A 17,410-nucleotide genomic window follows, 5' to 3' on the forward strand; every position below is an offset into this window, starting at 1 on the left:
ACGAAAGTTTCATAAAATTAAAAAAATAAAACAAAGAATTTATGACAAAAAAAGGAGTTACACAGCTACTACATCCCGTTTCTTTAAAGTGGAAGATCCCAGAAGCCAGTGGCTATCACTTGTTTTCTTTACGTCTTTACAGCTTTGCATCTTTGTTGGTTGATATGGAAACATCGAAGGAAACTATATCCTTGCTCTCAGAGTATGCCTTGGAGTGGAAAAAATAGACTCCATGTTATTGGCAGCCAGTATTAACATTTTTAATCAAGTTTAATTAAATACTGTGAAAGTTAATCTGCCATGGGAATACACCTCTTTTTAAAACAAGGAATGTGAAAATGTAGCATTTGGTGAAAAGGTTAGTTTTCCAGGCCCAAGATTCTGGAAGTTAGACTAGAATGCAAGTTGCAAAGTATTTAAATATGGACTTTGCTTGCATAAAAAAATAATTTAATCAACTAAAGCTGTTTTTTTCTCATTAAAATATATTTATCATTTGTTTTGATGAGCCACGAACTATGATTGATGATCCATGCACAATACTTGCTTTGGTTTGACTTTAATTACTTCTGCTCACTGACAGAATTAGGTTAAAGTAAATACATGGTAACAAAGCTATTTCAGTTATTAATCTTCACCATGGCAAAAAATTTAACTTCAAAGAGATGAGCATAGAACACAAAATTGGCCAAGATTGTTTGATCACAATGGAAAATGTTCAGCTTTTTCTGGATACGATTGCTTTTGTAACAGAACAAATGAGGTTGAGAAGACTACTTCTGAATTTCCTTGGATTTGGGAAAAAGAAGAATTTTCAGAAGAGAAAAGATCACTCTAGCTTTACAACATTTTTCTTCCTTTTGATAAGATGTGGGTTCAAAATCCAGTTCCAATATTTGTGTTGTGCAAATATGGCAAGTCTCCAAACTCCCGAGTATTATTTTCCATATTGTGAAATGGGGAAAATGAAGATCTGCAGTACTAGTCTTACAAGCTTGTGCTGTGAGGTTCAAATGGAATGATGTATGAAAAGTACTTGGTATATCAAGGTGAGAGGAGGACAAAAAGATTGAGACAGATTTTTGGTCATTGCTAATGTAAGAATTTGTTCCTCTTGGATAAGTTGGATATTTATAATAATTTATGACATATAATAAATCCTGTGCTATATTATTATTGTGTTTATATGTTAGATTGTTATATATTTAAAATAAAATAAATGGTAACTAAAAAAATAATAAAAAGCACTACATAAATGTATGTTATTATTATTATTTCTATGTAAACGAGTTGAATCCTTGGACCACAGACAAATTTAAAGCTAAATACACACACATACATATGTGTGTATATATACATATATACATATATATTTACATATCTATCTATATCTAGAAATAGATATTAACATACACACACCCCTATACTTTTATACAAAAGGAGCTCCTACTTGAAAGAGCCTGGAAAATGTTGACAAGTTTTCAAGATGCAGCTGAGAGTTTTAGAATGATGACTAAATGCTACAAAAATCTCTTCCTGTAATTACCAAGTGAGTTGGCAATGCTAACTTGGTGTAACCCATGTTATTCTGAAAACAGGTCTGAAGTGTCCTTTTTCTTATGCTTGAGAAATTTCTAGAAAGAATAATTGGGGCCAATTTTATCCACCAACAGGACAGAATTTGGTGTGTGTGTGTGTGTGTGTGTGTGTGTGTGTGTGTGTGTGTGTGTGTGTGTGTGATCTTAATGTTCCTGGCAAAGAAAGGATAAACTCATGAGAGATGCACTTTCTGGTTGTGGCTAAGGCAAGAATTTGTCTTAATTTGACTACACATATTTGTTACAAGGCGACACATTTGTTATTCCTCTCTCTTTTCTTTTCTCTCTCATTTCCTTTGTTCCTTCCCCTCCTTCCATTTTTCCTCCCTTCTTGTTTCCTCTTTCCTTCTACCCTTTCCTTCCTCCTTTCTTTCTTTTCCTCATCCCTCTTCCTCCTTTCTTCCTTTATTTTCCTTCCTTCCTTCCTTCCTTCCTTCCTTCCTTCCTTCCTTCCTTCCTTCCTTCCTTCCTTCCTTCCTTCCTTCTTTCCTCAAGGAAATGATTGTGCAGAGATAAAATTAAATTTTTTAATCATCAAAAAAATAAGATTTAATTTTTAAAATTCTTTCACTTGGGATAGTCTTCCATATTGGGCAATGACTATATGGAGGAGAAATGACTCAAAGCTCCAGCCATGTCTATGATTCAGAAGAAACTATTTATTTTGGGAGACAGTGTCTGTAGAAAAACCTGTTTTCTTGGTGTCTTCAGCAAGAATCTATTCCCTGAGATCTCAATTCCCACTCCCTTAACTACATTGCTGACACTGAAGTAGATGGTCAGCAGGTGAGGATGGTACTAACAACACACAAACTTTGGTTCTTTTTCTTTCTAGGACATTATTATTATCCTCATGTGCTTCTGCATTGATAGTCCAGACAGTCATGAGAATATTCCTGAGAAATGGATGTGGGAAGAAAAGCACTTTTCCCCCAATGCACTCATCAAACTTTTTAGAATAAAAAGGACTGGAGACATGGGAAAGAGTTCTGGCCAAGAGAAAGCCAGAAACCATAAAAGCAGGAGGTCAAAGAAGTGTTGGGACATGACATTTGGATCAATGCTTTTGGCTGCCTGAGGTATTCTGATAAGAATAAGGAGGGGTCTACATCATTAGACTCTTTGTCAATATTTCTTGGTCTTACTCAGGGTCTCACAGCTAATAAGTGTCTGAGGCCAGATCTGAACTCAGGAGGGTGAGGCTTCTTGACTCTAGACCTGGCATTCTATCCACTCTGTCATCTAGCTGCCCTCAGATCTCTAGTAGAGGATGATTAGCAATGAGATAAATTAGAACCATTTCATTATTTACCCTGTGCCTGTTTAGTGATGAATTTGTGGGCCAGCTCAACCTGGACTGAATCCTAATTTATTATGTAAAATTATGTAATCTCTCTCTCTCTACCTATGTGTGTATATACATGCACATATATTCTTACATATAGGTATATACACGCACACAGTACACACACATGTATGTATTCATATGATCAACAATGGAAAATTATACTTGGGTCATGGCGAGTGGAAGAACCTAAAGAGATAAGATCATTTCTGGTACTTGAATAAAAAATGGTCACAGGATAACAAGCCAGATATAGGAGAAAGAGCCCTTTCTCTAGAGTCAAAGAAAAAGGTTCAATTCCACCTCCAGTACTTAATATCAATATGACCCTTATTTTGTTGGGTGTCAGTTTTCTCATTTGGAAAATGAGGGATCATAAGATTACAGATTTAGATCTAGGAAGACCTAAAAGTAGTCAAAGGTATGTATGGTCTTTCCAGAAGCAATGCATGGCTATGAGAGTTGGACCATGAGGAAAGCTGTGTCAAAGATTTGATGCTTTCAAATTATGGTACTAGGGAAGACCTTGAGAGTCCCTTTTACAGTCAAGGAGATCAAATAAGTCAATGCTTACATAAACCAATTCAGACTATTAACTGGAAGGTCAAATACTGAAGCTGAAGTTTAAATACACTGGCCATATAATAAGAAGTCAGAGCTCAATGGAAAGACTCTGATGTTAGGAAAGATGGGGGCAAAAGAAGAATGGAATGGTAAAGAATGAGATGGATAGATTGTGCCATGGAAACTACTAACATAAGTTTGGACAGATTTTGGGAGATAGAGGACAGAAGTGCCTGGTAAGCTATGGTTCATGAAGATTTGGATATACCTGAAAGACTGAATGATAATAATGTGGCCATCTATTATTTTACAAATAATGATGGAGGCCTCAAGTGAGAGCTTAAGTTGCCCAATGCCATAAAAATGATGGAGTCAGGCAATGAACCTGGGTCTGCTCATTCCAAATTTAGTGCTCTGTGCATGGTTTTGTGCCACCTCTCAACAGAGGATCAGACGAGATCGCTTCTGAGATGACTTTTAACTCTAGAGTTATGATCACATGATCTTTGGAGAGAGAATTAAGCTAAACAATGCATTCTGTTCTTTGTTCTCTCTGTTTTTCCTAGGTTCAGGCAGAATCTAGGCTCAGATATGAAGAAAAACAAAGTTTATTCTCTCTCTAGTTTATGTTTATATAATTTAAAGTCCAGAGGAAAAGTGCAACTATCATCAATGCTATATATTCATGTCCAAGATTTTGTCCAAGATTTTGAGATCTGTGTAGTCATTTGTTTCTAGGTACCGAAGAACTAGAGAAACAATTTCTCAAAGTAAATTGGTAATAGTTTGTATAGGTTCAAGGACTGAGATGGAAAATTATCTAATATTTGAGTAATAATGTTAAATGGGTTTATATCAAAATGAGGAGTGAAAAAGAACTGCCAGTCCCATTTTATTCAGTGTTGTTCCAAATGACTGGAAGGAGAGGGAAACAGAATATTAATAATTATTCATTAAACAGGTCTGAAGATCAACAAGAAGAAGACCGAGGTGATCACAGTCAACAGCAGACAGGACCTGCCAATCCAACTACAGGGAGAAAACATCAAGGAGACGGACCACTTCACCTATTTGGGTAGCATCGTCAGTAAGGACGGCGGAGCAGATGAGGACATCAGAAACCGAATCAACAAAGCCAGACAGGCATTTAACACCCTGCGGTCTGTCTGGATCTCCAAAGCACTGTCCCTCGTCACTAAGCTCCGAATCTTCAATACCAACGTAAAGGCCGTCCTCCTATATGGATCAGAAAGCTGGAGAGTGACGAGTGCTAACACCAATAAACTCCAGGTCTTTGTTAATAGATGTCTACGCTACATCTTGAACATCAGATGGCCTGAAAAGATCTCCAATGCTAGTCTCTGGGAAAGAACAATCCAGTATCCCATCAGTCAGGACATAAAGAAACGTAAGTGGAGATGGATAGGACATACGCTACGAAAAACGGAAGACAACGTAGCCAGACAAGCATTGAGCTGGAACCCTTCAGGGAGGAGGAAAGTCGGAAGACCAAAACAGACCTGGCGAAGATCTGCCGAAAATGAAACAAAAACAGTTGGAATGACATGGGCCCAGCTGGGGGAAGATGCCCAGAACAGAGTCCACTGGCGTGAGATGGTTGCGGCCCTATGCTCCTAAGGAGTCAACAGGAATAATAATAATAAATAATCAAGAAAATAGAGATCTAGTCTTATCTCTGCCACTATCCTTAATCTCTATGTACCACAGCTTATCTCAAAAACAATGTATGTGCTAATCCTTGGTGATTAGATATAAGACTAAAATAAAATAATAGATTTGAAGGATTTTTTTTAAAAAATGAGGACAAAGTAAAAAGTTCTGAATGGAAGGTAGCAGTACTATGTGGTGACTGGAGAATAAGCTGGGTCCAGAATGAATAGGAACTAAAAAGATGGCTAGACTGTGCCTGAGAAATCATGGTTTTTAAAGATGTCAAATTGTTCCCCAACACAATGATTGATCCTAGAACACAAACATTCTCCTGCCAATGGTCTCTGGTAGTGAACACTGAAACTGTAAGCCCCAAGAGTCAGAATTAAGAAAATGACTATATGACTGGGAACATACCAAAATGATTTTAATAAGATTCTGTTAAATAGAGATAAAAAACAAATGAATATCTGGGGGAAGATATTGAACAAGAGAGAATCCTCTAAAAAACCACAAATACCCAGTAAGAGAGAAATCCTTTGAAAACCATTAATGAAGGAGACATGAGGTAGTCATAATCAGGAAAAATATTCGTTGCAAGAATTTTCCTGAATTATACAGATTTCTGTATATAATGAGAATGCCGCACTCAGTTTGGGAGATATTTTGGCAACAGGGAGTTATAGACTAATTAGAAGTCGGGAAAAGAACCCTGAATAGGTTTCAGGGTATGAAGACTTTAATTTATAAGGATAGATTCAGAGAACTTAATTGCTTTGAGCAATGACTTAAAGTTTAACATCTTACAAATATTCCACAGAGGCATGCCCTCAGTGGGATGGAAGGGAATAGAGAAAGAAGCATAATGTGTGAAAATATAATTCAGAAGCAAATTGATAAAAATGAACAGGATTTTAGGCAGATTACTATTGGAAGAAAATATCCTAAGGGAAGCAATGGAAAGCACTTCTTTTTGAAAACTTGGAGTTGGGGTAAAATTATGAAAGATGTTTCATAAAGCAAAATCTTCAGAAGCTGGCAAATAAAGAAGGTTATGTAAAATCTAGCTCACAAATTTGAAGTTGGGAATGGAGAGAAAATTAATCATGTATCAAAGGTGAGATATTGCAAGGTTAAAAGTTTGACAGATTCTCTTTTTCACTATTCACTAAAATATGAACATATCTTTTCAACATATCCCAGACACTGTCACCCTGAGGGGTCGAGCTGTATGAATGCACTGCCAGCACTCCCATTGGACTTGTCCAATTTCTAAATGAACTATTTTCTCTTAGTCAGGGATGGATTTAGTGCTACCCTTCCTGCTTCATGTATTCCCCTCAAACTAATGTTGTGTGGTAAAACTGGACTTCTTCCAGGTTCTCGTTATTTTAAAAATCATCTTTTTATATGATCTTGGTGAAATACAAGGGAGAAAAGCTTTTTGAATTCTAGGTTGGAAAATGTTATAGCTCAAAATATTTTTCCACGCTTAATTTTCTTTCCCCATTAATTAGCCTCTCATCATGAAATGCCTAACCTAGGAGAATAGGTAAGCATATTTTTAATGGCAAATGTACAGGGTACTCTCCCTCAAATTATCCTAACTTTTTTCCCACTCCATCTAATCCCACCCTGGAAACAAATCAGACAAGAAACTGAAAAAGGATATTGTTGTTCAATCATTTTTCAGTCTTTTCCAACTCCTTATGACTTCCTTTGGGGTTTTCTTGGCAAAGATACAGGATTAATTTGCTATTTTCTTCCAGAGCCCATTTTACAGAGGTAAACAGATAGGAGACTTGCCCATGGTCATACAGCTAGCAAGTGTTTGAGGCCAGATTTGAAATCAGCGAGATGAATCTTCTTGACTCCAGGTCCAGCATTCTATCCACTGTGGCATCTAGCTTCCGTATTATTTATTATGATATTATTATTATTTTGTTATATTAGAACATTTGTCTAATAATGTGTTTCTTTTACATTACACAATGAATTTCATTGTCTTTTCTTTTGCATCTTATTAGTGTATTTTGAAACTTTTTCTTTTAGAAATACAGTCAAAGGTTTTGTCACTAACAAAATATTGAGAAAAATGTGTTACTATTTAAGCATACCAAAGCCCTTAGCAGTTAAAAAATTATACCACTAAATTCCTCATCACTCTATTTTCATTTTTCTCAATAACAGAGCTAAGGGCAAAGTTCTCTGCAACTCCCATTCTATTCTGTTAACAAATTTCATTTATTATTCCATTTTGCTTTTCTAAAATCCACTTCAATGTTTATGACTATATATGTCTTCCCTCTTCCTATGCAGATGTTAGTAGACAGAAGAGTCCTTAGGATAGTTCCCTAAAGCAGTAAGACAGATTGGGACCATAACTCCTCAAAGGGTTGTCACGATTACATTCCAACCCCAAAGCCTTAGAATAAAGTAATTGCAATGAGCAGCCATATAGCTGAACACATCCCAATAGCATTTGTTGACTTCTTATGAAATGACTGTCTTCCAGAGTTGTGAGGAAAAGCTGACATTATGGTTAGTAGAATATGGTCCCCAAAAGGTGCTAACAGCATGAAATGATGAACAGAATCTATTACTACAATATCTAATTAAGACAGAAATAGAGTATTGAACTTGGGTTTGAAAAAATCAACTATATAAATAAAGGATGGAGAAAATATTTATTATAATTTATATGAAGAAAGAACCTGGAACTCCAATGATCTTCAATATGTCAGCAGTGTGATCTAACAGGAAAAAATCACTAATATGAATTTGGACTATATTAACAAAAGTAAAATATATGAAATCAAAGTGATTCTAGTCTCACTGTACTAAAAGAATCTGGAGTACTGCAGAGATTTTAGGAAATACATCGACAAACTAAAACTTATTCCAAAAGAGGGCAACTAGCATGTTTTCAGGTCTGATTGAAGGAACTAAGGATGTTTGACTTGGAAAGACTTGAAGGCACAGGACTTTTGTCTCCCAACATACTTAGGCTTGACCTATGGAGGGATGAGATTTCAGTAAAAGTTTATTAAGCTTATTTCTACTACATATGTTGACACTGTAGATAAAAAGTCAAAAACAAGTTTCTGCCCTCAAGGGGCTTACATTCTACTTTTGAGTGAAATATATATTTTTCAGATGAGCAAATACAAAGTAAATACCTAGTGGAGGGGAGAAGAAAAGCATGGGGGAAACTACACAAGTGGAAGGGCCACCTGACCTAAGTAAGCTTTGAAGGAAGGTAGGGACCCTATGAAGCAAAATCAGAGGAAAGTGTTTTGGGAATGAGGGGATTGATAGTCTGTGCAAGGACAGAAGTGGGAGGTAAAATGTCATGTACAGGGTTAGTGAATGGGCTAAGTTGTCTGGAATGCATGTGTGTGAGGGGAATTAATGTGAAAAAAAATTGGAAAGGTAGTCTGAAGGTAGATTAAAGAGGGGACTAGATACCAATGTAAAATGCTTCTTTTTTTATCCAAGAGGCCAAAGAGCAATGGTGAAGCTGGAAGAAAACAGTATGCTGGAGAAGGAAGCGGTCAACAGTTTCCAAAACAAAACCTAAAATTTCTAAAACAGAAGTAATCTTTCTCACTAACTCATTCTCTTCATCATACCTTTCCAACTTCTGTAGAGGGCACCAGATCCTTTCAATAACCTAAGTTTGCAATCCTGAAGTCATTCTTGCCTCATTCTCTATATTCACCTCGCCAAGTTTTATCAATTTTGCCTCCAACGCATCTCTTGTAGCTATTTACTCATTCTATAATTATCATATCCCAAGTCCTCCTCACCTCTCACTCAGACTAATTCAGTCTTCTCTTAATTGATATCTGTGTCTCCAGTCTTTCTTTTCTTCACTCCATTTTCCATAAAGCTGAAAACCTGATATTTCTAAACCAAAGATTTGGACATATTTTACCCGTGTTCAGGAAGTTCTAATAGTTCTCTATCTGTTCCAAGACAAAATCCAAACTCTTCTATTTTTCACTTAACGCCTGTCACAATCAGGCTCCAGCTCCTTTTTCCAGGCTTATTTCAGATTTTGTGTTCCATTCAAAGTGGCCTACTTATTGCTCCCTATATTCAACATTCTATTTCTCATTTCTGTGCTTTTACATAATCTAGGCTGTCCTCAGGCTTGTCATACATTCCTCCTTCCCCTCTTCATAAAATCCATAGCTGCTCTAAAGGCTCATGCTGTCTTTTACATAATGGTCCTTCTCTACCCCTTCCTCCCATCCTCTTCTATTAAACTGGTGCTCTATTCCCCAGAACTTCTTTTTATTTAATTTACATATTTTTGCACTTACATAATTTCATTCATGATGCTTCTCTCCTAACATAATACAACTTCTTAAAGGTCAAACACTATTTTGGCTTTGCCTCTGAATCCCCATACACCTAGCATGGTACCTGTCATGTGGTAGATGCTTAATAAATTCTATGAATTAATTTTACAATTGCAGAGGTACAGAAGGTTGACTTTAAAAAGGCCATTGTATTTAGTAAGGAAGACATCACTGGTGGCCTCTGAGAGTAGTTTCATTCAGGTAGTCCCCAATGTCATATGACAGAGAGTTGAGAAGTGAGTGGGAAGTGAAGAAATAGATGCAGTTAGCCTAGCTTTTTGTTGAGTTTTGCTATGAAAGGAAGATAGTTTGAGAAAATGGAAGGATTTTTAAGAATGGGGGAGATATAGGCATGTTGCTAGGCAGCAGAAAAGAAGTCAGTGGAAAAGGGAGAAATTAAAGATGAGAACAAGGAGGGGCATGTTCATAGGAATAAAGTCCTGTCCTGCAGGACTCTTCATGGGAGGGATTTAAATTTACAGGTTAAGGAGTCAATGTGGCACAGAAAGAAGAAAGGAGATGATTTTGAGGTGCCTGCAGTTACAAACTTTAAGAAAAGAGGGCAGTAATGATGGATAATATCTATTTTCTTGATAGAGTGAGATCCTTGATTTTCTTGATCATGTTAGATCTGGAGGTTGGAACTAAGACATCAATGAATGATGGTGTCTCTGACACAAGTTACTTGTATGACCTTAAGCAAGTTTTTTTTACCAGGGTGTGCCTTTGCTTCCTCATTTGTAAGATGAGGGAGGCTGGACAAGGTGGCCTCAATAGCCTTTCCAGTTCTCTCTAATTTATAAGAGAAAAGTGTTTTAACTCAGTGCATGGACACTAATTAGAACTGTACACAATGAAATGTGTTAAGTGGGAGGAAGCTCTCTGTTGCTATAGATCTTTAAGCTGAGGTTGGATCACCCTTGTCAGGAATAATGTAGGGAAGATTTATGCTTTAGGAAGGCCCAGGACTTCATGACTTCTGATATTTCTACCAAATTCCAAATTCTATATTGCTGTGATTCATGCAAAAATGCATAACTTTTATTTATAGGTTTTCATGTTCCCCGAGTCCCATTTCTTTTTTTAAAAATTGTTTGAAAGTTTTATTTTGGTTCCAAATAATGTATTTTGTTTTATTTCTTATGTAGAAGTAGTCTGAATATTTAAAGAAAACTTTCTTTAATTTTAAGACAGTAAAATAGAAATTATGAAATTATTAGCAGAAATAACTCAAAAAATGAAGCATCATGAATAATTAGTGGACTCTGCTACACAGTTACTTAACTTTTATGATGCTCACCATAGTTTCCTCATCTGTAAAATGAGTGGCTAGACTAAATGACCTCTAAGGTCACTTTTGGCTATATTATTCTTAGTCATTCAGTAAGCACACATTTAGGGCAATTAGGCGATGCAGTAGAGAGAGGCCTGGACCTGAAGTTAGGAACACATATTTTCCTGACTTCAAATCTCTCCTCAGACACTCACTAGATATGTGAACCTGAGTAAGTCTCTGAACTCTGTTTTCCTCAGTTTTCTCACTGGTAAGATGAACTGGAGAGAGAAATAGCAAACTACTCCAGGACCTTTGCCAAGAAAACTCTAGATGGGTTCCCAAAGAGCTGGACATTACTGAGATGACTTGAACAACAAATATATATTTACTAAATGCTTATTAGATATCAGGAACTGTGTTAAGCTCTAGAAATATGAAGGAAGGTGAAAATACAATCCTTGTGCTTACAAGGCTTATGTTACAAAGGGGGAGACAATATGAAAATAACTAGATCCATACAAGATAGGTACAGTAAATGAAATCTAAGAATAAAGATGAGGAGGCTATTTGGAAAAGGTCTCTTGTAGAAGTTGGGATTGGAGCTAAGTAATATAGGAAGCCAAGAAAAGCTAGAAGTTAGAGGTCAGGGGGGAAAGCATTCCAGGAATGCTAAATCACCATTGCAAATGCACAGTCAAGAAATGGTATGCCATATGTAAGGATTTTATTTTTAGAGGTTTGTTTTTAGAAAATTTAGAGGATCAGAAGAACACTGAGATTAAGAGTTTGGTTTCCAGGAGATCATTGATTAGGAAGCCTGTAAAAATTATGTCAAATCATTATTGATTAGAGAAATACAAATCAAAACAACTCTGAGATATTTCACACAGATCAGATAGGCTAAAATGACAAAACGATAAATGTTGAAGGGCATATGAAAAAATGGGGACATTACTACACTGTTGGTGGAACTGTGAACTGACCCAACCATTTTGGAGAGCAATTTGGAATTATGCTCAAAAAGTTATAAAACTGTATATCTTTTGACCAATTAGTTTTATTTCCTAAGGTGAACAGGGAAAAAGGAAAAGAACTTATATGTATAGCAGCTCTCTCTGTGATGGTAAAGAACTAGAAACAGAAGGGAGCTATGAATGATTTAATGAGTTGTAATGGAATATTAGTATGATGTAAGAAACGGTAAGCAGGTTAATTTTGGAAAACCATGGAAAGACCTACAAGAAATTATGAAGTGAAACAAGCAGAACCAAGAGAACATTATATATAGCAACAAAAATACTGTATGAAGAAACATTTGTATATGTCTGCCTCCAGAGAAAGAAATCATAAATAGAAATGACATAGTTTTATATACACAAATCTTTTTGTCAGATGATGCCTTCTTTAATGAAAGAAGGGATAAGAAGGAGGGGGCTAACTGGATATTTTATTGCAACAAATAAATTTAGATTTAAAAAATAAACAAAAAGAAATGAAGTTTTTACTTACATTTTAGAAAAAAACAAAAACATGTAGTCATTAAAATAATGGTTTTGTAAAAACGTTGACCCCATAATAATTGTGTCAGTTAAATTTATTCAGTAAAATCAATGTTTATGTTTTATGAATATTAATAAATTCTGATTGATAGAGGGGAAAAATGGATACCTGCAATTTCCTCTAAAGTGTTAGCCCGCATGTCCAGCAGCACGGTGCCATTCAAGATACAGCTTCTCAACTCAAACAAACTGTGCAGTGAAAGAGTTGCTACATATGGCTTGCTCCACCTTTCTCCTCCATCTTCTACATCTTCTTCAAACTTCAACCACCTAAATCAACAAAAAGCAGATTGAAAATACTGACTACCAAAATGTAATATTTTGCTGTAGTCACAAAAGAACATTGTTAAGAAATGTCTGAATTCAGTTTACTTTAAATTCAAGTCAAGAAGTATTTAGAAAATGCTTATTATATTGCGAGGTTCAAAGCCGGGTGCTCTAGAGACAAAACCAAAGATGAAAAATAGTCCCTGCTCTCAAGTAGCTTACATGGTAGTAAGGGACACAATATATATATATATATGTGTATATATTATATATATATTTTATATTATAAATAATTTGAGAGGATGGAGAGCACTAACAACCCCTTTCTAGTCTATAAGTTCCAAGAAGCCCTTAAGAAGCTTGTAGTCTGATGAGGGAGACAACAAGAATATTTAGAAACATGCTATACTATGGATATTAAAATAAACCCTTACCTTCTTTCTTAGAATCAATATTATATTTTGGTTCTAAGGCAGAAGAGTGGTAAGGGCTGGGCAGTGGGGGTTAAGTGACTTGCCCAGAGTCACACAGCTAGGAAGTGTCTGAGGTCAGATTTGAATGGAGGACTTTCCTTTTCTAGTCCTGGCTCATAATGGATTTTGTCAGTTTTACTTAGGGTTCAAAGCAAAACTAATAAAAATAGGCAACAAATTAATATATCATATTACCCTGAAGAAACAAACTTTTTATAATAAATTAATGAAAGATACAAGTAGAGATCTATTGTTGAAAGGTGGTATAAATCCAATATCAGCAGTTTACTGCAGCCAGCTTGAACTGGCTCATTAAAACCAATTATTAAATTTTTAGTGTGAGCATTTATACCATACAAACTGGCAAATGCTACAAGCAGTGCTTAGTATAGTGTCTCACATAGAGTAGAAGCAAAATCAATGTGTATTAAATATCGCTTCATTGTTTATTATTATTAATTATTGTCTTATTGATTATCTGGACTTGAGCAGGGCATTTGGGTGGCACAGTGGATAGAGCTTTGGACCTGGAGTCAAGATGACTCATCTTCCTAAATTAAAATTTGTCCTTGGATGATTACCAGCTTTGTGACCCTGGGCAAGTCACTTAGCCTTGTTTTCCTAACTTTCTTCATCCGTAAAATGAGCTAGAGTGGGAACTGGCAAACAATTTCAATATCTTTGCCAAGAAAATCCCAAATGGGGTCATGAAGAGTCAATTGAAAACAACTCAACAACAGACTTGAGGAAGTGATGGAAAAAAGTTAATAAAAGAGATTAATCTTAAAAGTGTGGTGTACAAACAATTTCCCCCCCTAGAGAGTTGGCTGTCATTAACAGCACACTTGTGATTTTAATTCCTAAAAAGATGATTATTACTACAGATAACATAATAATAAAAATAATAGCTGACATTCTGATAGCACATTAAAGTTTATAAAATAGTTTGTAAACATTGGTTCTGACTTGTGTTAAAGAAGTAACATATCTTTTAAATGAAATACTCATTTTAATTTTCCCCATAAGATCATTTCAAAACTGGTAGAAATCTAGGCCACCCCTTCACAAAATAACAACACATGTGGTATTTCTGTCACACAGACTTTAATAGACTTTAATGGGTGGTGATGTGTGTGTGTGTATGTGTGTATGTATGTGTGTAAATGGGTAAAGAGGCTAAGAGTCCATTCAAGGAAACTCAGTTCAATTCAAGAAGGAAGTACTTAAATGTCTATGTTAAAGGCACTGGATTAGATGGTAGGGAATTTAGAAGCATAAATAAAACCATCTCTGTCCTCAATGAACTTAGTTTTTTATTGTATTAAAAATGGACATGCAAGTAAATGTTCAGAGAACAAAATAAACAGCAGAAATGTTGAGTAGTTCGATTTTACTGAAACATAAGGAATCATAAAAAGGAGCAGAGTTAAATAAACCTATTAAAGAGGTTCCAGTCTGATTTGGGGGGTCTCTGACTATCAGCATTAAAAATTTTAACTTAATTCCAATAGGATATTCTTTAGATCAGTAATTATCAAAATTTTCAGTCACTAGTATGTCCTGAAAGACCATTTTTTCCATCTGTTGTTGTTTCTCACCATAACAATACTCGATGGAATTAATAGGAAGGAGAAGCAGTGTGATGTAAGGGACAGAGACCTTACCTGAGGTGAGAAATAGCAGGGTTCAAATTCTATGTCTGACAAATACTGGTCATGTGATCTTTGATGGATTATTTAACCTCTCAGTTCCTGGGGCAATTCTCTAAGACCCCAAGATGAAGATTATGTAATTTAAAAAAAAGAATTAGTAGAAAATCAACATTGTTTTTGAGAGATAGAATAAAATGGCACTTTATTCCAGAAAAAGAAAATTTTAAACTATTAATCAGAAAACTCATTTAAACCATATTCTATTGCAGCAGAGCTCACAAGAAGATTTTTAAGGAGGAAAACAGCTTATATTTTTATAATATTACAATAATTTAAAAGCATTTTGTAGAAATTATTTTGCTGATCCTCACTACCCAGCAAAGTAGATGCTGTAGCTATTATTTTCCCCATTTTGTAGATCAAGAAACTGTGGCTCAGAGAGATTAGATAACTGGCTTGTGGTCATAGCCAGGAAGTGTTAAACTTCAGACTGGAATTCAGTCTTCCTGAATCTAAATCTGACCCTCTGTCTAATCTACAATGTGACTTTTTAGAATATTTAAAAAAATTGCTATTAGAAAATGTTTTCCATTTTCCAAAAGTATTAATGACACTCCCCTTGCCAGTATCCCTTGGGCACCACTGCTTTAGGTCTCTTCTTTTTTTGTGCATTCAATGTCACCAAAAAGTTAATATTAAATCTCAGCTAAAATTATTGTTTCTATTTAAAAGTTACTGAAATATTTAATGTTTATTTTGTGCACTTCCTATATAGCAATAGGTCATTCACTTTTTAAAAAAAGCTTCAGGCACAACATTTAATAGAATTAGTTATGATATTACTGGCTCATTACTGTCATTTTTTAAACAAAAGGATCACAATGGGGCAGATATAATCTCAATTAAATCTTCTACCATGTAATACACCTTTGACATATGATGTTGTTTTCAGGCACAAAGAATACATTAAAAGGTCAGGAAACACTGCTAGATTTATGACCAAAGAATCTTGTTAGGTTTAAAATCTAAATTCTAGCATTTAGGGCATTAAAGGGTAATGAAAACAATGTAACCTTTTGGCTTTAGGTTATGAAAAGGTCAGAATGAACTTGGGAAAAGATTCAAGAAAATAGATCATAATTTAGGGGAGAATGTTTCAAATTTAGCTCCTTTAAGCCATCTGGAAATATGAAGATGTTCTGTTGTTTCAGTGCACCAACACCTTTAGAAATTATAACAGGAAAAAACATATGCCTAGAAAAAATGTCTATTGCACTGAAGAAAAATCCTTAAAATTTATGGTCAATTCTATTTCCAAGGTCTCATCCAGTACATCATCTATGTCCTTAATATCTTCTAGTATAATTAAGAAGATATTTAATAAACACTTGTTATATTCTTGATACTAGTGTTGTAAAAAATAAATTACACTAACTGCCCTCTAGAATCTTATTATTTAATTGGAGGGGGCAAGGGAAAATTATATACCAAACAACTGTGACACAAGACAGAATATATAGTAGGTTCAAAAGAGAAGTCTAAGCAAAGTGATTTGAGAAATTTCAGTAAAGAAAGATCATCAGCTATATAAACAGGTACCTGAACTGTACCTTGAAAGATGAAAGAGGTTTTTAAAAATGGCAGCATGGATGGTGGAAGGAAAAATACATTCTGGAATGGGACACAAAAGGGAAAAGTTGGAAGAAGAGAGTGGGAAATAAGTGAATTGTTCAGTTTGTCTGGGACACAGAGAATAGAGAAAAGGGGGAATGGTGCAAAATAAGATTGGAGAAATAAATTAGAGCTAGATTGTGGCCTTTGAATACTAGAAAAAGAAACTTAAACTTTTGTAGAAGTAGACTATTGGAATCCACCAAAGGTTTTTCAGTAGAGGAAGAACATGATTAACAAAGAGAAACAAAGTGCATGAAAGGATGAAAAAGGGGAGAAATTTGAAGCAGAGAGACCAATTAGGAAGTAATCATAATATTCCAGGCAAGAGGTAGGGAAAGTCTGAATCAGAGTGTTTCAGTGGAAGTAGAAAAGAGAAAAAGAGGGAAGATTAATGAGATATGGTGAATGTAGCTCAATAGCACCTGGGAAATGATGACATGGGCAGGGAAAGAGAAAGAAAAGATAGAGAATATTTTTAGATTTCAAGAATGCTATCAACAGAAATAGACAATTTAAAGGAAGAAAGAGAATTGGGGAAGAAGATAGTGAAATAAATTGTAGATATGTTCTTTTTGATGTATAGTTGAAATAGTATGCAGGTAAAATCTAGCAGATAGTTGGAAGTACTGGGCTGGAGTTCTAAGAAGAGAGGGGAGGTTGAATTTCAAATGGAAACTGATGGACATATAAAATTGCTAAAGTACAGGATGTAGAGAGAGAAATGGCCAAAGACATGATCTTGGAGGACATTCTTATTTAAAGATGAATGAAGGCCAGTAAAAGACACAGAAAAGGGGCAAAATGGTAGAATCATCAGTGTGAAGTGTCCCAGAAGTGAAGGAATAAAAGAAGAATATCAAAGAAAAGGATGATAAATAGTTCTAAGTATTGCAAAAAGATCAAGATAAAGAAAGACTAAGGATAGGAGATCATTGCCAAAATTAGTAATTCCAATATCAAGAAA

General features: G+C 35.2%; 1 protein-coding gene across 1 annotated transcript in view; it reads right to left on the reverse strand.

The window, feature by feature from the left end:
* Positions 1-17,410, reverse strand: part of SLC4A10 (solute carrier family 4 member 10) — a 257,844-nt gene that overhangs the window by 121,507 nt on the left and 118,927 nt on the right. The window contains exon 5 of the mRNA XM_044669107.1: positions 12,490-12,650. Coding sequence (XP_044525042.1) covers positions 12,490-12,650 — 161 coding nt within the window. The remainder of the gene's footprint in view (positions 1-12,489; positions 12,651-17,410) is intronic.

Source organism: Gracilinanus agilis, chromosome 3 (genome assembly GCF_016433145.1).
Source record: "Gracilinanus agilis isolate LMUSP501 chromosome 3, AgileGrace, whole genome shotgun sequence".
Lineage (NCBI taxonomy): Eukaryota > Metazoa > Chordata > Mammalia > Didelphimorphia > Didelphidae > Gracilinanus > Gracilinanus agilis.